The 23034-nt window shown below is 42.1% G+C and overlaps 1 protein-coding gene across 1 annotated transcript; it reads right to left on the bottom strand.

The window, feature by feature from the left end:
* Positions 1 to 2039: 2039 nt before the first annotated feature.
* On the bottom strand, positions 2040 to 22200 carry LOC106584879 (metal transporter CNNM4). The gene is made up of 4 exons (XM_014170484.3): positions 20809 to 22200; positions 3603 to 3746; positions 3117 to 3257; positions 2040 to 2311 (listed from the first exon to the last, which is right to left on the bottom strand). The coding sequence occupies exons 1-4, from the start codon at positions 22082 to 22084 to the stop codon at positions 2040 to 2042; spliced, it is 1833 nt and encodes a 610-aa protein (XP_014025959.3). The 5' UTR covers positions 22085 to 22200.
* Between the last annotated feature and the right edge of the window lie 834 nt (positions 22201 to 23034).

The raw sequence follows: 23034 nt of genomic DNA, 5'->3' as shown, positions 1-23034 counted from the left end.
TCAAATTAGTTAGCCATGATGGCCGGGCTATGTACTCAGAATATTGCAAAATGTGCTTTCGCCGAAAAGCTATTTTAAAATCTGACACCGCGATTGCATAAAGGAGTTCTGTATCTATAATTCTTCAAATAATTGGTATGTATTTTGTGAACGTTAATCGTGAGTAATTAAGTAAATTCACCGGAAGTTTGCGGTGTGTATGCTAGTTGCTAGTTCTGAACATCACATGCTAATGTAAAAAGCTGGTTTTTGATATAAATATGAACTTGATTGAACAAAACATGCATGTATTGTATAACATAATGTCCTAGGAGTGTCATCTGATTAAGATCAAAGGTTAGTGCTGCATTTAGCTGTGTTTTTGGTTTTTGTGACATATATGCTTGCTTGAAAAATGGCTGTGTGGTTATTTCTGGCTATGTACTCTCCTAACATAATCTAATGTTTTGCTTTCGCTGTAAAGCCTTTTTGAAATCGGACAATGTGGTTAGATTAACGAGAGTCTTATCTTTCAAATGGTGTAAAATAGTCCTATGTTTGAGAACTTTGAATTATGACATTTTGTGGTTTTAAATTTGGCGCTCTGATGTGTCAAAAAACGATTTTGTCCCACCTACCCTAGAGAGGTTAATTGAAATGCATTCCAGGTGACTACCTCATGAAGCTGGTTGAGAGAATGCCAAGAGTGTGCAAGGCTGTCATCAAGGCAACGGGTGGCTACTTTGAAGAATGTAAAATCTAAAATATGTTTTGATTTGTTTAACACTTTTTTGGTTACTGCATGATTCCATGTGTTATTTCATAGTGTTGATGTCTTCGCTATTATTCTACAATGTAGAAAATAGTCAAAATAAAGAAAAACCCTGGAATGAGTAGGTGTGTCCAAAACTTTGACTGCTAGTGTATATATTTTTATATACATATATTACGCGTGAATTTTATGTAATTTATGTAATTCAGGGCTCATCCGTAAAAGAGACCTTGGTCTCACTCCGACTCCCTGATTAAATAAAGTTAAAACATAAATAAAACACATTTTTTGTGTTTTGATACACAGATAACTGACAGCATGGTACGCATGGTGTCTTCTCCTCCCCCCCTTTTCCACCTCTCTTTCCCCTTACATAAGAGGGATCAATTACTGAAGGCCAGGCCCCTCTGGACCCAAATGTGTCTTTCTCTTTCTCCCCCCCATCCCTTCCTTCCTCTGCACTTACACTCTCTCCTCGCTCTACCCTCCCCTCTCTCGCCCACTGTTCACCACACACCATGCCCTCTCCAGGAGCCCCCAGTACCTTCCGCTCCATCCCTTGCAGCCTCTAACCTCCTGCTGCAGTACCAGCTGCACTAACGCTACCCCCTGACTATACCCCCTGCCCTGCCCTGCCCAGCATCTCAATAGTCTAAAGTGGCCTCCTCGTCTCTTCTCCTCGCTTTATCTGCACGGAGATGAATATACAGGCTTGGGAGCGCAATATGTCGAAGAGAGTGTAGGTGTGAGTCCAAAGCCGGCATTCTCAACAGTCCTTAAATAGGATGGTTAATCTGGCTGTGTGGTTGATTGATTATTTTTATCCTTTTATTTAACCTTCATTTAACTAGGCAAATTCTTATTTACAATGACGGCCTAGGAACAATAGGTTAACTGCAATGTTCAGGGGGCAGAAGGACAGCTCAGGGATTTGATCTAGCAACCGTTCAGTTACTGGCCCAACACACTAACCACTAGGCTACCTGCCGCCCCAAAATGTATAGGCTCCCTCTGTGTTAGTGTTGTTACACAAAAAGCTTCCCTCCATCAACCCAGTTCATTGTTGAATAAAGGTTGGGATTAAAAATGCTTTGTGGACCCTTTTATGACGCCCGTCAAGACAGGACGGGGAGCTGCCATTTGTTACATGTAGCAGGGATGTTAGAGCGTGTTGCTCAGGCCTATATAGTCCAGTATGAATAGAGTAAGCAATGACTAGTGAACTAACAAAAGAGGAACCTTTCATGTGGGAATTTGATGTAGCATGTGATTCAGTTGGTGCACAGAATTAACCTGTTAGTTGTTTGTTAAACTTGTTTGTAGAGGTTATAAAAGAGTTGAGAGAGAAAAAGAGAGACAGAACGAACAATCGACCATTGAGAGGCCTTACCTGCAATATGAGTATGAAGTAGTCAACTGCCTTCCCTCTCTGGTAGACATAGTGTTGAGGACAGCATTCGTCACTGTCATTAAACTTGATCTCCTGGATCACGTCTGGGTGTCTTAGAATCCTCAATAGAACCTTGTCTGAGATCTGGGACAGGCTGAACAACGTCACCTCTGGATGAGGCAGGAAGATAAATATATTGTACATACAATATGTAAGGTACTTTATGCATATATGAGATCTGGTATGGGCTGATTAACCTCTGGATGGGAGAGAGACATGCAGTATATTAGACATATATTATAGACACAGACATATATAAGGCTGTGGTTTATCACAGCTATACATTGAATTGAAATGATCCAATGATAAAGTAGTCCAACAATATGCTGCTTGTCTTTAGTGGTGATGACATGATGTCAGCAACATCACAGAGACATAAAGACAGAGAGAAAGAAGCGACAGAAAGAGAGGAAACAGGAGAATGACAGCATCAGAGAGTGGTGAGATAGACTGATATAGACACTGAAACAATCCCAGTAGTGACAAAAAGAAAAGACAACGAGACTTGTAGAGACAGACACAGACAGGCATGCTGTAACACTGCTCTGTCTGTTATTTTAGAGAAAGAGGTAACTACAACGGCATTCTCGCTCTAGCTGACAGCATGCTACAACAGACCACATGACTAGTGGTGCTGGCAACACTTTGTGTTACATAGATTACTACAAGTGAATCATTTATGTAATTACATTCAAATAGGTTTGAGAATGTTTCATTTTTACAATGAATGTTTAATACCTGCAGGAATTGAAACCATGACCTTGAGTTGTAACTGTATCTTACCAACTGAGAATAACATACTATATGGTGATTCTATAGTGCATGTGAGTGTTTTGCTTTGTATGGTGTGGTTGGGAGGTTGATTGCCCCAACATGTCATTATTTTGGTTGGTGGGCAGGGTCACACGTTCTAACCTGTAGTCAGGAAGCGGTGAGCGGCCAATAGCAGTTGAGGGGAGATCTTGACTTTGGATTCGCTCTCGCTCTGTTTGAAGGCAGAGAAGTTCCTCTTGTTCTTATTGGGTGCCACCTTTTTCCTGTTTCTGCTGTTGTCAGCTGGGAGGGAGAGAGACAACATAAAGGACAGGTCAGAATCAGAGATACATCCTTATGTCTTATATAAAACCAATAACAGCCTTTTCTAATACCCTTTTCACAGTATCCATCCTGAACCTTACTGAACCATACTGTGGTGACAATTCACATTGTCCCTTCCAGCATGGTGGATGCATAAGCAGGTGAGCAAAGTACAGCTCAGCTTTGTTTGGCTCAGTAGTGTGAAAAGGGTATAGCTTGTATCTATTATTTCAGTGCAAGTAATAAATGTGTTACAGGCTCATATGACATAAAAGCGAAGATGTAATAAATGTGTTATGAGTGTGTTACATTTTATAGACTCACTGTAGAGGTCAGACTCATCCAAGATCTCTGATTTGATGATCTCCTCGATGACGTCTTCCAGGGTGACCAATCCCAGCACCTCGTAGAACGGATCCCCCTCCCCCTCGTCATTCACCTTCTGAACAATAGCCAGGTGGGACTTACCTAGAGAGAGAGAGAGAGAGAGAGAGAGATCAATATTACAGGCCAAAGTTAATGTCCATGGAATGTTAGAGCCATACATTACTTTGTCACTGCCTCCAGGACAGACTTTTAGTCACCAATATCCTTATTGAAATATCATTGTTAGCCTACGTTAATGCTAAGTTAATGCTAAAGGGCCAGTATGACTGCATTAAAACAACTACCCGCCCAGTCAATTTTACCATACACTCCTCTGCTTGCCCTGCTTTGATCGCTGACAAGATGTTGATGTGTATCCGTATCTGTCATTAAGACTGTAGCTGGACTTTGGCCATGGTCACTCTGTTACAGTACAGCAAACACATCCTAACACAGTGGTATTCAAGGTCGGGGTCCCGACACCTAGTGGGGTCGCGGGGGAACTGCAGTAGGGTCACCAAAATGTTTTAGGAACAAAAAATGTACAGTACAGATTATTGTATGGGTCAACATACAGACGTTTTGAGAAAGATAATTTGAAAGATACAATTTCATTGAGTAAATGTATTTATTAGTTTATTTTCATTTTGATACATACATTTCCATTAAAATGGGCAAAGATTGCTTTTTTTTGCAAAAAAAATACTTCTCAAGCAATAATTTTGTTAGGACTGTCTGGGAATGGTCTGAGTTAGGAGGGGAAAACTGAAACTGAGCTGTTATTGGCAGAGAGGTTTGACACTCTCTTTGTTATTGGTCTATTAGCAAATCTACCACATGGTCATGTCACCATGAAAAACAGAAAAACTCCCGCCCATGCAAACCTGCTAATTAGAAGGTCCTGTGTAGATTGTATTTTCAACCAGCAACTACACTACATGACCAAAAGTATGTGGACACTTGCTCGTCAAACATCTCATTCCAAAATCAATGGCATTAATATGGAGTTGGTCCCCCTTTTGTTGCTATAATAGCCTCCACTCTTCTGGGAAGGCTTTCCATGAGATGTTGGAACATTGCTGCAGAGACTTGCTTCCATTCAGCCACAAGAGCATTAGTGAGGTCGGGCACTGATGTTGGGCAATTAGGCCTGGCTCGCAGTCGGAGTTTCAATTCATCCCAAAGGTGTTCGATGGGGTTGAGGTCAAGGCTCTGTGCAGGCCAGTCAAGTTCTTCCACACTGATCTCGAAAAAACTATTTCTGTATGGACATCGCTTTGTGCACAGGGACATTGTCATGCTACAACAGGAAGGCCTTCCCCAAACTATTGCCACAAAGTTGGAAGCACATAGTCATCTAGAAAGTCATTGTATGCTGTAGCGTGAAGATTTCCCTTCACTGGAACTAAAGGGCCTAGCCCGAACCATGAAAAACAGCCCCAGACCTTTATTCCTCCTCCATCAAACGTTACAGTTGGCACTATGCAATGGGGCAGGTAGCGTTCGCCTGGCTTCCGCGAACCCAGTTTTGTCCATCGGACTGCCAGATGGTGAAGCGTGGTTCAGCACTCCAGGGAACGTGTTTCCACTGCTCCAGAGTCCAATGGCGACGAGTTTTACACCACTCCGGCCGATGCTTGGCATTGTGCATGGTGATCTTAGGCTTGTTTGCGGGTACTCGGCTATGGAAACCCATTTAATGAAGCTCGCAACGAACAGTTCTTGTGCTGACGTTGCTTCCAGAGACAGTTTGGAGCTTGGAAGTGAGTGTTGCAACCGAGGACAGACGATTTTTACGCGCTATGGGCTTCAGCACTCGGCGGTCCCGTTCTGTGAGCTTGTGTGGCCTACCACTTCACGGCTGAGCCGTTGTTGCTCCTAGACATTTCCACTTCACTTACAGTTTACCGGGGCAGCTCTAGCAGGGCAGAAATTTGACAAACTGACTTGTTGGAAAGGTGGCATCCTATGACAGTGCCATGTTGAAAGTCACTGAGCTCTTCAGTAAGGCCCTTCTACTGCCAATGTTTGTCTATGCATGGTTGTGTGCTCGATTTTATACACCTGCCAGCAACGCGTGTGGTTGAAATTGCCAAATCCACTCATTTGAAGGGGTGTTCACATACTTTTGTATATATAGCGTTTCAGGAAATAACACTGACCATGTTTTGTCACACTTTTACAGTGTTAATTTCATCAGCTGGTGTACAATATGATAAAAAAACACAGAAAAAACATAATTCTGACTGCACTTGGCCTTTAACTCATCAATATGATTCTTAAAAGACAGCTTATCGTCTATCCAAATGCCCAGATATGTGTAAGCAGGGACATGATTAATTTGGCCACACACAAGACAGAATATATGTCACGAGTGTGTATAGGAACGGACCAAAGCGCAGCGTGGGTATCGTTCTACATATTTAAATTGTAATGTGAAACTATGCAAAACATACAATAAACCATAAACAAAACAACAAACCGTGACGAAGAGGTGCAACTCAACTCAAAATAATCTCCCACAAACACTAGTGGGAAAAACAACAACTTAAATATGATCCCCAATTAGAGAAAACGATGACCGGCTGCCTCTAATTGGGAATCATACAAAAACCCCAACCTAGAAACAGGAACCTAGAACACAACATAGAAATAAATAAACTAGACAAAACCCCCCAGTCACGCCCTGACCTACTCTACCATAGCAAAATACAAGCTCTCTGTGGTCAGGACGTGACAGTACCACCCCCCGAAGGTGCGGACTCCGGCCGCAAAACCTGAAACCAAAAGGGAGGGTTGGGGGGGTGTCTAGTGTTGGTGGCGGCTTTGGTGCAGGACGAAGAACCTTCTCATCCCGCGGATCCTCCCGCATCGGAGGCGGTTCTGGTGCGGGATGAAGAACCCTCTCATCCTGCGAACCCGCCATCATAGGAGGTGGCTCTGGTGCAGGACAAAGAACCCTCTCATCCTGCGAACCCGCCAGCATCGGTGGAAGCTCTGGGCCACCGACCGTTGCTGGAGGCTCCGGACCGCGGACCTTCTCAGGAGGCTCCGGACTGTGGGCCTTTTCAGGAGGTTCCGGACTGTGGGCCTTCTCAGGAGGCTCCGGGCTGTGGGCCATCTCAGGAGGTTCTGGACTGTGGGCCGTTTCAAGAGGTTCCGGACTGTAGGCCATCTCCAGAAGGTTCCGGACTGTAGGACTGGGAACTGTCGCGGGAAGCTCTAGACTGGGAAATGTGGCCGGAAGCTGTGGTATATTAGACCGTATACCATGGGTATAACAAAACATTTATTTTTACTGCTCTGATTATGTTGATAACCAATTTATAATAGCAATAAGGCACCTTGGGAGTTTGTGGTATATGGCCAAGATACCACAGTTAAGGGTTGTATCCAGAAACTCCGCATTGCATTATGATTAAATATACTATATATATATATATATATATATATATATATATATATATATATATATATATATATATATATATATATATATATATATATATATATATATATATATATAGTACCAGTCAAAAGTTTGGACACACCAACTCATTCCAGGGTTTTTCTTTATTTTGACTATTTTCTACATTGTAGAATAATAGTGAAGACATCAAAACTATGAAATAACACATATGGAATCATGTAGTAACCAAAAGAGTGTTCAACAAATCAAAATATATTTATATTAAAAAAAAATAAACAAATGATAGTCCCGCTAAGCGCAAACCAGATGGGATGGCGTATCGATGCAGAATGCTGTGCCAGCCATGCTGGTTAAGTGTGCCTTGAATTCTAAATAAATCACTGACAGTGTCATCAGCAAAGCACCCCCACACCATCACACCTCCTCCTCCATGCTTCACGGTGGGAACCACACATGCGGAGATCATCCGTTCACCTACTCTGCGTCTCACAAAGACACAGCGGTTGGAACCAAAAAACTAAAATTTGGACTCATCAGACCAAAATACATTTTCTTGGCCCAAGCAAGCCTCTTCTTCTTATTGGTGTCCTTTAGCAGTGGTTTCCTTGCAGAAAATCGACCATGAAGGACTGATTCACACAGTCTCCTCTGAACAGCTGATGTTGACATGTGTCTGTTACTTGAACTCTGAAGAATTTATTTGGGCTGCAATTTCTGAGGCTGGTAACTAATGAACGTATCCTCTGCATCAGAGGTAACTCTGGGTCTTCCTCAGATTCAAAAACAGAAATACTCATAATAAAAATTCATAAAACATACAAGTGTTATACATCGGCTTAAAGATTAACTTCTTGTTGATCCAAACGTTGTGTCAGATTTCAAAAAGGCTTTACGGCAAAAACATACCATGCGATTATCTGAGGACAGCGCCCAGCACACAAAACATTACAAACAGTAACCAGCCAAGTAGAGGAGTAACAAAAGTCAGAAATAGCGAATAAATGAATCACTTACCTTTGATGATCTTCATATTGTTGCACTCACAAGACTCCCAGTTACACAATAAATGTTTGTTTTGTTCGATAAAGTCCCTCTTTATATCAAAAAACCTATTTTGTTGGCGCGTTTTGTTCAGTAATCCATTGGCTCAAAGGCCGTCACAACAGGCAGACGAAAAATCAAAAAAGTATCAGTAAAGTTCGTAGAAACATATCAAACGATATTTATAATGAATCCTCAGGTTGTTTTTAGTCATAATAATCAATAATATTTCAACCGGACAATAGCTTCGTCAATATAAAAGAAAAACAAGAAAGGCGCACTCTCGGTCACGCGCAGAAACAGGTCTGGGGACTTTCCACTATCCACTCACTCAGAGTGGTCTTACTCCCTAATTTTTCAGAATACAAGCCTGAAACAATTTCTAAAGACTGTTGACATCTAGTGGAAGCCATAGGAAGTGCAATCTGAGTCCTAAATCATTGGATACTGTATAGGCAGTCAATGGAAAACTACAAACATAAAAAAAATCACACTTCCTGGATGGATTTTTGTCAGGTTTTTGCCTGCCATATCAGTTCTGTTATACTCACAGACATTATCTTAACAGTTGTTGAAACTTTAGAGTGTTTTCTATCCAAATCTACCAATTATATGCATATCCTAGCTTCTGGGCCTGAGTAACAGGCAGTTTACTTTGGGCACGCTTTTCATCCAGATGTCAAAATACTGCCCCCTACCCCAGAGAGGATATCAACCCTACCTTGTCACAACACAACTGATTTCCTCAAATGTATTAAGAAGGAAATAAATTCCACAAATTAACTTTTATCAAGACACACCTGTTAATTAAAATGCATTCAAGGTGACTCATGACCTCATGAAGTTGAGAAAATGCCAAAAGTGTGCAAAGCTGTCATTAAGGCAAAGGGTGACTACTTGAATAATCTAAAATCTAAAATACATTTTGATTTGTTTAACACTTTTTTGGATACTACATGATTCCATGTGTTATTCCATAGCTTCGATGTCTTCACTAATATTCTACAATCTAGAAAATAGTAAAATACAGAAGAAACCTGGAATGAGTATGTCACTCATCTTACTACTTGTCTTACTAGCATTCTTTCCCGCCTTCCTGTTTCTCTCGTTCTGTTTCCTGCTTTTTTCCCAGTTATGACCATTCTGCTTGCCCTGACCCCGAGCCTGCCTGCCGTCCTGTACCAACCTGACTCTGACCTGATCACAAAAGTCTGCCTGCCCTGACCCCGAGACTGCCTGCTGTCCTGTACCTGCCTGACTCTGACCTGATCACAAAACTCTGCCTGCCCTTGACCTGCCCCGTGTTTCGAATAAATAATCTGAGAACTGTACTCTCCGCCTCCCGTGTCTGAATCTGGGTTATATCTTGAGTCATGATAGAGCAGGTGTGTCCAAACTTTTAGACTGGTACAGCCTTATTCTAAAATGGATTAAATAAAGAAAATCCTCAGCAATCTACAAACAATACCCCATAATGACAAAGTGAAGACAGGTTTTTAGAAAGTTTTACAAATGTATAAAAAACCCTTTGCTATGAGACTAAAAATTGAGCTCAGGTACATCCTGTTTCCATTGATCATCCTTGAAATGATTCTACAACTTGATTAGAGTCCACCTGTGATAAATTAAATTGACTGTATAGACTACAGTCCCACAGTTGACAGTGCATGTCAGAGCAAAAACAAGCCATGATGTCGAAGGAATTGTCCGTAGAGCTCCGAGACAGGATTGTGTCGCTGTACAGATCTAGGGAACGGTACCAAAACATTATTGCAGCATTGAAGGTCCCCATGAACACATTGGCCTCCATCATTCTTAAATGGAAGAAGTTTGGAACCACCAAGACTTTCCTAGAGCTGGCCGCCCAGCCAAACTGAGCAATCGGGGGAGAAGGGCTTTGGTCAAGGAGGTGACCAAGAACACCATAGTCACTCTGATAGAGCTCCAGAGTTCCTCTGTGGAGATGGGAGAACCTTCCAGAAGGACAACCATCTCTGCAGCACTCCACCAATCAGGCCTTTATGGTAGAGTGGCCAGACGGAAGTGACTCCTCAGTAAAAGGCACATGACAGCCCACTAGGAGTTTGCCAAAAGGCACCTAAAGACTCTCAGACCAAGAGAAACAAGATTCTCTGGTCTGATGAAACCAAGATTTAACTCTTTGGCCTGAATGCCAAGCGTCATGTCTGGATTGAACCTAGCACCATCCCTACAGTGAATCATGGGGGTGGCAGCATCATGCTGTAGGGATGTTTTCAGCAGCAGGGACTGAGAGACTAGTCAGGATCGAGGCAAAGATGAACGGAGCAAAGTACAGAGAGATCCTTGATGAAAACCTCTCCAGAGCACTCAGAACCTCAGACTGGGGCGAAGGTTCACCTTCCAACAGGACAACGACCCTAAGCACACAGCCAAGACAACGCAGGAGTGGCTTCGTGGGACAAGTCTCTGAATGTCCTTGAGTGGCCCAGCCAGAGCCCGGACTCGAACCCGATCTACCATCTCTGGAGAGACCTGAAAATAGCTGTACAGCAACGTTCCCCTCCAACCTGACAGAGCTTGAGAGGATCTGCAGAGAATAATGGGAGAAACTCTCCAAATACAGGTGTGCCAAGCTTGTGGCGTCATATCTAAGAAGAATTGAGGATGAAATCGCTGCCAAAGGTGCTTCATTATGTAAAAGTGATGTAGTGCTGTAAATGCTGCCAAATTTGCATACATTTCTAAAAACCTGTTTTCATTTTGTCATTATGGGGTATTGTGTGTAGATTGCTGAGGATTTTCTATTTTTGTATCCACTTTAGAATAAGGCTGTGACTCAGCAAATTGTGGAAACAGTCAAGGGGTCTGAATACTTTCCAAAGGCACTGTATATATAGAAACATTTACATTTACATTTACATTTAAGTCATTTAGCAGACGCTCTTATCCAGAGCGACTTACAAATTGGTGCATTCACCTTATGATATCCAGTGGAACAACCACTTTACAATAGTGCATCTAAATCTTTTAAGGGGTGGGGGGTTAGAAGGATTACTTTATCCTATCCTAGGTATTCCTTAAAGAGGTGGGGTTTCAGGTGTCTCCGGAAGGTGGTGATTGACTCCGCTGTCCTGGCGTCGTGAGGGAGCTTGTTCCACCATTGCGGTGCCAGAGCAGCGAACAGTTTTGACTGGGCTGAGCGGGAACTGTGCTTCCTCAGAGGTAGGGAGGCGAGCAGGCCAGAGGTGGATGAACGCAGTGCCCTTGTTTGGGTGTAGGGCCTGATCAGAGCCTGAAGGTACGGAGGTGCCGTTCCCCTCACAGCTCCGTAGGCAAGCACCATGGTCTTGTAGCGGATGCGAGCTTCAACTGGAAGCCAGTGGAGAGAGCGGAGGAGCGGGGTGACGTGAGAGAACTTGGGAAGGTTGAACACCAGACGGGCTGCGGCGTTCTGGATGAGTTGTAGGGGTTTAATGGCACAGGCAGGGAGCCCAGCCACACAGACACACATACATACTCTGGACTCTGACGTTGCTCGTCCTAATTTTTCTATATTTCTTAATTCCATTCTCGTACTTTTAGATTTGTGTGTATTGCTGTGTATTGTTAGATATTACTGCGCTGTTGGAGCTAGGAACATAAGCATTTCGCTACACCCGCAATAACATCTACGAAATATGTGTATGTGACCAATAAAAATGTATTTGATTTGAAAATAGTAGAGGAGAGGCCCTGTGCTTATTCTCCTAAAGTGGCTGTTGATATGTGCAGTTACAAGAGACAGAGGAGCATTTAATGACAAGCTCTTTTTTTCTTTATTTCTCTATTGAATTCTAAGTAGGCTATACACAACTTTTCTACTTGTCTAGCCACTTTAACCTGTTTGTGTCTTTTTTATGACTCTTTCTCCAATGAAAAGCTGAAAAACATATATACAGCATACTATTAGTATGATCAAGAATTAGGACAGAATGACAGGCTTCTCCTGTTAATTCGTAGCAGCCTATTTAATTCCCAGAAATAAAAGTGTATACAATATGTACAGGGCATTCAGAAAGTATTCACACTCCTTGACTTTTTACACGTTTGTTATGTTACAAGGTGGGATTAAAATTGATAAAAATTATACAATTTATTAATTTTTTATGAAAAATAGAACACTAAAATATCTTTACTTCATCCACCTGAGTCGACACATATTATAATCACCTTTGACATCAAAGGTGAGTGATTTTGGGGTAAGTCTCTAAGAGCTTTGCATACCTGGATTGTACAATATTTGCCCATTATTCTTTAATACATTATTATTTTCAAGCCGTTTTAAGTCAAAACTATAACTAGGCCACTCAGGAACATTCAATGTCGTATTGCCTTGGCCTTGCGTTTCAGGTTATTGTCCTGCTGAAAGGTAAATTAATCTCCCAGTGTCTGTTGGAAAGCAGACTGAACCAGGTTTTCCTCTAGTATTTTACCTGTGCTTAGCTCTATTTAGTTTATTTTTATCCTAACAAACTCCCTAGTCCTTGCCAATGACAAGCATATCCATAACATGATGCAGCCACCACCATGCTTGAAAATATGAAGAGTGGTACTCAGTGATGTCTTGTTGGATATGCCCCAAACATAACGCTTTGTAATCAGAACAAAACGTTAATTTCTTTGTCACATTTTTTGCAATATTACTTTAGTGCAGACAGAATGCATGTTTTGGAAAATGTGTATTCTGTACAGGCTTCTTTCTTATCACTCTGTTATTTAGGTCAGTATTGTGGCATTACTGCAATGTTGTTAATCCATCCTCAGTTTTCTCCTATCACAGCCGTTAAACTCTGTAACGGTTTTAGATCACCATTTGCCTCATGGTGAAATCCCTGAGCATTTTCCTTCCTCTCCAGAAACTGAGTTAGGAAGGAAACCTGCATCTTTGTAGTGTATGGGTGTATGGATATACCATCCAGAGCATAATTGATAACTTTACCATGCTCAAAGGGATATTCCGTGTCTGCTGTTTTTATTTTCACCCATCTACGAAAAGGTGCCCTTGTTTGTGAGGCATTGGAAAATCTTCCTGGTCTTTGTGGTTGAATCTGTGCTTGAAATCAACTTCTCGACTGAGGGACCATACAAATAATTGCATGTGTGGGGTACAGAGATGCAGTAGTCATTCAAAAATCATGGGGTATTATTACTACTATTATTCCACACAGGGTGAGTCTATGCAACTTATTATGTGACTTGATAAGCACATTTGACTAGAGGCAGTTCAGCTTTTAATTTTTAATGCATTTCTAAAACATTCTAAAAACAAAATTCCACTTTGACATTATGGGGTATTGTGTCTTGATCAGTGACACAAAATATACATTTAATCAATTTTAAATGCAGGATGTAACACAACAAAATGTGGAAAAAGTCAAGGGGTGTGAATATTTTCTGAATAGCTTTTTAGTGAATTCCCATGAATAAAAAAAAACCTGCAGAAGTCTCAACAGCCAATTATTGCAGGATATCCAATGATATGCAGTAATAACAACCACCAGTATTTCTGTTCTCAAACCATAGCAAAGAGGAACGACAGTCCTGCAGGCACGGTCAGTGAGTCAGTGCTGTGTGTGTGTGTGTGTGTGTGTGTGTGTGTGTGTGTGGTGTGTGTGTGTGTGGTGTGTGTGTGTGTGTGTGTGTGTGGTGTGTGTGTGTGTGTGGTGTGTGTGTGTGTGTGTGTGTGTGTGTGTGTGTGTGTGGTTGTGGTTGTGGTTGTGGTTGGTAACAGCCAACCTTACACAATTCACCCCTTCTCACCCAATATGAGCAAACAGTGTGGTTGAGGAAGTGGTCTAGGTTTAGGGTCAGGACTTCTGGGGTGTATTCATTAGTCGAATTCCGTTGCAGAATGTTCGGTCTGTTGCAAAACGTCTTTCAAAAGTTACCATTTACCTTTTATGATAGAAACGAAACTGAAGCAAAAGGGGAGGGACCTACCTGAATTTGTCCAATAGAAACTCTTGATTTTGTTGCAAAACTTTTTCCGCTTGAAGTAACGGGATGCCTAATGCCTATGCTGACATTGTCACCCTGTGTGGTATTTCAAGACAAAGACTTAGGCCGTTGTACCCAAAACAATAGATGCTCTGAGGCTGAGAGAGAGAATGACGGATATTAAGATGGCCACTAAATCCTAATTTGTCGCTTTCATGATGCCATAACGGAGTATTGGATACTTTGTTGCCCTGTTTATGTTTTTAGCAAAATCAGATCTTGAGATAAAATTTATTAAACTGACAATTCAATAGGCCTGGATAGATTTTGTGTGAAAGCTGCAATGAATTTGTACTTCAGGAAGGCTACGTTCATATCACATTTCTCAGGTTGTGTTTCTTAATCTCTGACTTAATTAAATCATATGACCACAGAGTCTCAATGTATTGGTAAAGTGTTGGTAAATTCTTAGGCTTGACCTGTTCTGTGTGTGCATGTGTGTGCACGAGATATTCAAAGACTCCCTCAGTGACTCAGCAGCAGAACACTTGGGGGTCAGTCTTGTTAAAATAGAACACATCACACTGGCCTCACACATGCTTCACACCGACCAATGAAAACCTCAGCAGCAGCCAGTAGTTACAGTGAGGAGTGAGGAGAGGAAGCAACACCTAGGCCTAAATCCTCTTTCCAGCCGTTTGATAGAGGGAAAGAGAGTGAGAGCGATAGAGAGAGAAACAGAAAGGGAAACACCCTGGCCTGGCGTTGTCTAACACACAAAGGAGGAGTAGACAGAGAATCACTCATGTCTGACTGTCTCGTGACGAGTCTTGTCAGCATGAGGATTAGGCAACATCTGACAGTAGTCATAAAGGTGTGTGTGTGTTTATGTGTGTCTATATGTGTGTACGTATGTGTGGTGTGTGTGCATCACTTGTTCACCTGAAGTAGTATGAAGTTACTTAGATACCGATCTAAGGTCATACTCCTGTTCCTAGATACATGTGCCAAAGGTCAATTTACAGTCTTCCTAGAGCGGTGTGTCCCGAGTTCAGCCCTATGTGTCGGAGGGAGTGCCTTGTACAGGTGGAGAATGTTGCTGGGTGCAAGGTTCAGAGGGCGATGATTGACTATGAAGAAATATGAAACAATGAGCCAACTGTTTAAGATAAGAGATGAGGAAGAGAGAGGGAAGGGAAGAGAATGAGAGAGAGGAGAAAGAGAGAAGGAGAGAGAGAGTGAGGGGTAAGATAAAAGAGAGAATGAAAGGAAGAGAAAGAGTGAAAAGGAAGGAAATAAAGAGAGGCTCTGAGAAAGCAGATGAGAGCCACACCCACGCAACAACTTCCTTAATGCATAGGCTTAACAGTCAACAGATTTCTTCACAACAACCTCCACAGCTTTCCAACGATGTGACATCACCAGGCGGTAAATTAGTTAATAGACCAATAAGAAAAGCATAAATGATAAACATGCTGTTTTCCATGCCATTACAACAGAGCAGGACAGGAAGTTAGCCTAAAACCTGGTCAGTGACCACTGACCAGACTTTTTCAGTGATTCATGTAGGCCTACACTCTTTAGAAAAAAGGGTTCTGGATAGCGCCTTTTTTTCTGACAAATAGTTTTCAGTTTCCACTCCCCACTCAGACCACTCCTAGACAGTCCTAGCAAAATGATTGCTTAAGAAAAGCTATTTGCTAAGAAGTTATTTTAGTTTCTTTTTGACAATTTTAATTGGAAACAATCACAGTAAGGTACTTACTTGTTACCCTGAAATTATTTGATATTGAGATTTAAAAAAAACAGCTGCATTGGACCTTTAAACAGACGGATTTTAACAGGCATTTTGTATTATGCTAATTAGGTGTTTGCACAGGCATGGACATCGACTCAAGGACCAGACATAATGTCTAAAGGGTAAGGCTAAATTTCATAGACAATAAAAAACATTGGGCTGGTTTATCATGAAGCAATGTCATTGAACTGTCATGCATGCACACATATACACGGTCCCTAACAACTGCCAAAGCACAGGGTAGGGTGGGCATATATCTGCCAGCACAGATAGACAAGGCCCAGGATCACAATGACAATCTATAGACAGTTGACAACTGGCGTGGAGACACAGCAGCTGTGGGAAGAGACTAGGGATATATTTAATGATGTAATGAAGCTACAGGTATCCTAGTGGTTAAGAATGTTGGGCCAGTAACTGAAAGGTCACTGGTTCTAATTCCTGAACTGACTAGGTGAAACATCTTTTGATGTGCCTTTGAGCAAGTCACTTAACCTTAATTACTCTTGAAAATTGTTCTGGATAAGAGTGTCTGCTAAATGACTAAAATGCAAATGTATATTAATCAGTGACTGATACATTGAGGAATAATAGATACTTTAGCCATATATTTATTATTATTTTTTACTTTATTTAACTAGGCAAGTCAGTTAAGAACAAATTCTTATTTACAATGTCAGCCTACGCCGGCTAAAACTGGACGACACTGGGCCAATTGCGCTCCGCCCTATGGGACTCCCAATCACAATCATGTGATGCAGCCTGGATAAATAAAAGGTTTGTGTTATTATCCCTCTATGACGAGGAAATGATGATGCATACACCCCATGGAGTGTCCTTTAGGATGAGGAATATACACACTTCATGAGAAATCGGTGAGTAATGTTGTACTACATTACAGAGCACAAATGATAAACATGTTGTTTTTTCATGCCATTACAACAGGAAGCTAGTCTATAACCTGTACATTGACCACTGACCAGACTTTTTCAGTGATTCATGTAGGCCTACACTCTTAGAAAAAATAGTTCTAGATAGCACTTTTTTTCTAAGAGAGTATTTTACCCAGGACCATCTAATGTACATCATGGGTTCCCAAACTTTTTGGGTTAGCGACCCCATTTTGAAATCAAACAACGGATGTAATCAACGGCCAATGTAGACTTTTTTAATTGGGGCTATGACAATCTATTACAAATCAGTCTGACTACTTAAATTTGAAGGAGGTATGGTTTGAAGTGACTGAAATGCATCAGGAAGGTATTGGGAAGTTCAGAAGATCACCAGGCAATAATTTTGTAAGAACTTCATCACTAAACAGGTTTCCATCGAGCCCTTTTATGCGAGTAAAGTAGAGGTCGGATAAAAAAAGTCATGACAGGCCTGATGGAAACAGAAAATGTTTCAGGTAAACTTTTGTCTACAATTCAAAATACACTAGACCAGGTGGGATTATTTTGTGTCAGTAAAATGAAATATGCGAGAAATGTCAGTGGAAACGCTTATATACGCACATGTGTATATAATAACCATCATATCGAAGTAAACTTGGAGTCACGCGACGACATGTTGTGTGGTCCTCCCACTAAAACTCCTTGGGAAAGCGTGCAGTTTATTAGGCTACAGATTATATAAATTATGATGAACTTCACAGGGTGGTGAAATTGCAAAGTGATGAGATGATGCTCCTTTCCAATAAATATCTAGAGTCTTATTTTTGTGATATGATCATCGATGCTTGGCTGCTGTTTGACAAAGAAAAATAATGTAGTACTTTTGTTCATAATAATCTCTTCATGTATGCTATATTTGAGCTCTAGCCAACAACATATTTGCACCCTGCGTGTTGTTGGCGCACATGCCAATACCAGAGTGGGCACACGCAACATAATGCAACATTTTTGGTGAGAAACCCATCAGTAAAATGCAATGGAAACCCATTTACCTTAAAATGTTTATTTGGTACATGGGAATTTAACTGCAAAAGGTATTTTTATATACAGTATGTTATCATGCACAGCCTTTTATCTGCAACAAGTCAATTTGATGGAAACATCTCTGGTGGGAAAATGCTCATATTGTTTTTATGCAGATTTTTGAATATTCGCATGAAAATCTGTAGGCAATTGGATGGAAACCTAGCTATTGATGATGTCATTTTTCACCCAGTCTGATTTAGTGCCTGGGCCACTCTGTTCGACTTGTGGGCATTGTAAATGGACAGAGTCGTGTCTTTCAGTGATGGGGTCATAATATTTTATAGCTTAAACCTTTCAAAAGATAGAGCAACATTTGTAGGAAGAAAACAGAAACAGCTGTGTTTATTACAACTGCATCTAGTGGCTACTGGAAGTTACTGACATAACCTGTCACACCCTGATCTGTTTCACCTGTCTTTGTGCTTGTCTCCACCCCCCTCCAGGTGTCTCGGTGTCGGCCAATTGTCGAACCACATCGCATTTTGCAGCGTACAGTAGGTTATACCTCTAGTTTACAAGTCCATTCGCACATTGTTCATGCCTATGACATGGTAATGATCAATAATGGTGCAATAGCCTACAATTTTCTTGATATTTTGTTTTAATTATTGTACCACCTTACTTTCATCCCTGATTATGTTGTGTATTGTTGATTAAATCATTTTTTTTTAAACCAAAGAGTATTGTCTGCGAGGGTGAGTGTGTCTAAAGTTGAGGGATCATGCAGTGAAAGAATGGCGCAGAAGGAGATGGCTGCCATTTTACGATCCCGTAACCAATTGTACTATTGTGTATGTTTTTTCGCATTATTTGTAACTTCTTTTGAATATAATGTTTCTGTCACTGTGTCTTATGACCAAAAAGAGCTTCTAGATATCACGACAGCGATTACTCACCCCGTACTGAAGGAATACTTTTTCTTTAATAAGTCAGACGGGAAGGATTTACTTCAGACACCCGACACGGCCCTCATCCCCATCATTCGCAGGAGAAAGATGAGGAGGTATCGAGGATGAAGGTCCGGGTGCCTTGTAAGGATCTGTCGCCGAGAGGGTAATCTACCTTTACCATCGGTCCTATTAGCCAACGTACAATCAATCAATAATAAATTAGACGAACTACGATCACGTATATCCTACCAACGGGACATTTAAACTGTAATATCTTATGTTTCACCGAGTCGTGGCTGAACGACGACATGAAAAGCATACTGCTGGTGGGTTTTAAGCTTTTTCGGCAGGATAGAACAGCGGCCTCTGGTAAGACAAGGGGTGGCTGTCTACGTATATTTGTAAACAACAGCTGGTGAACAAAATCTTAGGAAGTCTCAAGGTTTTGCTCGCCTGAGGTAGAGTATCTCATGATAAGCTGTAGACTACACTATTTACCAAGAGTTTTTATCTGTATTTTTCGTAGCTATCTATATACCACCCCAAACCGATGCTGCCCCTGCGACCACACTCAATGAGCTGTATACGGCCATAAGCGAACAGGAAAACTCTCATCCAGAGGTGGCTTTCCTAGTGGCCGGGGACTTTAATGCAGGGAAACTCAAATCCATTTTAGTTAATTTATACAAGCATGTTAAATGTACAACCAGGGGGGGGAAACAATCCATACCACCTTTACTCCACACACAGAGATGCATACAACGCCCCCCCTCACCCTCCATTTGGCAAATCTGACCACAATTCTATCCTCCTGATTCCTGCTTACAAGCAAAAACTAAAGCAGGAAGCACCAGTGACTCGGTCAATAAGAAAGCAGTCAGATGAAGCAGATGCTAAGCTACAGGACTGTTTTGCTAGCACAGACTGGAATATGTTCTGGGATTCTTCCGATGGCATTGAGGAGTACACCACATCAGTCACTGGCTTCATCAATAAGTGTATCGATGATGTCGTCGAAAGGCTTCTTAACAGCTTCTACCCCCAGCCATAAGACTCCTGAACAGCTTATCAAAAGGCCCCTCTTTTAAGCTGCTGCTACTCTCTGTTTATTATCTATGCATAGTCACTTTAACTCTACCTACATGTACATATTACCTCAATTACCTTGACTAATCGGTGCCACCGCACATTGACTCAATACCGGTACCCCTGTATATAGCCTCGCTATTGTTATTTTACTGCTGCTGTTTAATTATTTGTTACTTTTATTTTCTATGTTTTACTTATCTATTTTTTACTTCAACTTTTTAAAGCATTGCTGGTTAAGGGCTTGTAAGTAAGCATTTCACTGTAAGGTCTACACCTGTTGTATTCAGCGCATGTGACAAATAACATTTGATTTGATTTGAATCTGCCAACCCTTGTAGAACTATGTTGTTCAAGGTTGAGTGAGATGATGAGAGTAGCATGAGAATTACAAGGCTGCTGTGGTTCTAATTCTAAATGAATGGAAACATAAACATAGATCAGGTATATGATACGTTTAGACAGTGTGAGAAATCGGATGGGGTAAACCAGGAACATAGCAGGAAGCATACTCCAGACAAGAGATACTGAAAACATAAAACAAGCCCACAGAAAGAATCAATAACTACAGCTGCTCTCCAACAACCACTTAAACGTGGCTGAAACTGAGTGAGAGAAAACATGTTTGTATTTGTGCACAAGTGTCTCTGTCATTTGTCAAGTGATCATTTGTCAGGTGAGGGTGAGGTGTGCCACAGTGACATGTCTCTCTCTCTCGCACTCTCTCTCTCTCTCTATCACCTCACCTCACACACACACTTCCATCGTAAGAGCCCCCATCAGCATGTTGTAAATAACTTGTTTACTGACAAGGTAAACAAACAAATCAATGTGAACAAAACCACCTTCATCACATCACACTCACTACTTTCCCTCTCTGTGACCCTGACTGTGTCCCAAATGAGCCCTATGGGCCCTGGTCAAAAGTAGTGCATAGGGAATAGGGTGCCATTTGGGATTCAGCCCCCGTATCCAAACAAACCTTTCTTGAACTCCTCCAACATGGAATCCAGCTTGGTGTCATGGAACACGAAGTGGACCGTGTGGTTGTAGAACTTGGTGATAGTCTTCAGCGTCGTACAGTCATCCGGGTCAACGAAAGCCAGGTCCTTGACAAACATGATGTCCACAATGTTCGACCGCTCGTGCTCGAACACCGGTATGCGCGTGTACCCGCTCTCCATGATCTCTGACATGGTGTTGAAGTCTAGCACAGCGTTGCTGTGGATCATGAAGGAGTTACTGATCGGTGTCATGACATCTTGAACGGTTTTGGTCCTGAGCTCGAGCGCACCTTGGATCATGTTTAGCTCCTCTTTGACCAGGTCATTGTATGGTTCCGTCACTCTCAACATCTCCACTAGCTTCTCCCGGTTGTACACAGTACCAATCTCCTGGCCTAGGACACAGTCCAGGAGTTTACTGATGGGCCATGACAGGGGGAAGGTGACCAACATGAAGAACTTGGTCACCATGATCGTGTTGGCTCCTACAGCCAACCCGTGGCGAGAGCACAGAGCCTGGGGCACAATCTCCCCGAATATGACAATACTTATAGTGGAGGCGACCACAGCACCCAGGCCTGACCCTATCAAGTCATCCAGAAGGATAGTGAGCGTTGTGTTGACAAGCACATTACCCAGGAGCAACGAGCATAGCAGATAGTTCCCTTTCCTCCGAATGGGATCGATCTTGCTGGCGTACCTCTTCTCCTTCTCGGTACCGCAGCTCTGGACTATCCGGAGCTCCATAGGATCCAGGGCCATGAGTCCCAGGTTAAGCCCGCTGAACATACCTGACAGTACCAGCAGGCAGCAGATGAGGATGCACTGGAACCACATAGGAAGCATGGACTTCTTCTCCTCCACCACCCGCAGCCTCCCGTCATCCTCACCCAACAGGTACCACTTGCCATCCTGGCTTTCCTGGACGCACAGCCCATACTCCTTCTGGGGCTCGCTCTTCCGGAGAGGCTTGATTTTCAAACTCAGAACCCCCCAGGTTCGGAGGTGGCTCACGTTCATGCCACCCCTGATAACGATATCTTTACTATAGTCTGCACAAGTTCTGTTAAAAGGAGCATTGTTGCTGGTAACATCACCTTCCTCATGTTCATGGTCGGTGAATCTGATCTGTGACGAGGTGTCAGGAAGAATCTGTAGCCCGTAGAACCTCAGGAAGGTGTTGCTCTCTTCTGTTACCTGAATCACCCCGTCATTGGTGGTCGTGGCCGGCTTGTCACTCCTCTCCAGCCGCATGCCGAAGATCCGGGTGGGACTACCAGTCTCCAGGACCCCCGTCTCGGCTCCTGTGCCTGCTATCCACCATAGGAAAACTATTAAAGTTAGTGTATATCCCTGCCAGACACTCCAGTCTGTCGCCATGTTTATTTCCCTTTGTGCTAACTGGGAGCTGACATCACCTACTCATTCTGCACATCCCACCCATCATTAACATAATGCTACTGTGCATCCAATCCGCATCAGAGACATCACATAATGAATATGAGCGAGCCCCTCTGCTCTTGTTTTTTTTGTTGTTGCGACAATCAGCAGTTGGAACAATAACAAAGAGTTTTCCCCGCCCCTGTTTCAGTAAAAAGCTGAGGGATGGGGCTGTAGAAGTATACCCAATTTCAAATTCATAGACATAGATATGGATGCAAGGACTGACCATCCATGATATCAAAATTATAGCTTAAACCATTTTTTGAGGCTATATAGTTTGTTAGTTTACATTTACTTTGTTTGCAAACATTTGAGTAAAACAAGCTTATATTTGGGGTTCTGATGGGGTACAACAGTTGAACTAAGCTCGTAAGGCATTAATAAGTTATATTCTTCAAGAGTCATTGGGTACATATCATTAATTTATACATCTAAAAATTAATGCAGCACTGGACACGCACTGGTTGAATCAATGTTGTTTCCACATCATTTCAATGAAATGACCAATTTCCTCCCAATTTAACCAACGTGGAATAGACGTCTGTGCATGGTTTGGTTGTTTTATTATCACACACTGTATACTTTTAGTCTGCACATGCTCCTATACAGCCCACGGCACTCCCAACTGGTTGGTAAACAGTACAGTACACCGTTACAAAAATACCCCCTTCTGATTGGACAGCGATGAGAGAATTTCAGTATTGGGGTATAAAATGTATTTCAAACTGAGTGCGCCCTAACCTGCAATATATTTTTAAACA

The sequence above is a fragment of the Salmo salar genome, chromosome 24 (assembly GCF_965601325.2).
Source record: "Salmo salar chromosome 24, fSalSal1, whole genome shotgun sequence".
NCBI lineage: Eukaryota > Metazoa > Chordata > Actinopteri > Salmoniformes > Salmonidae > Salmo > Salmo salar.
This window is presented reverse-complemented; position numbering and strand designations above follow the sequence as displayed.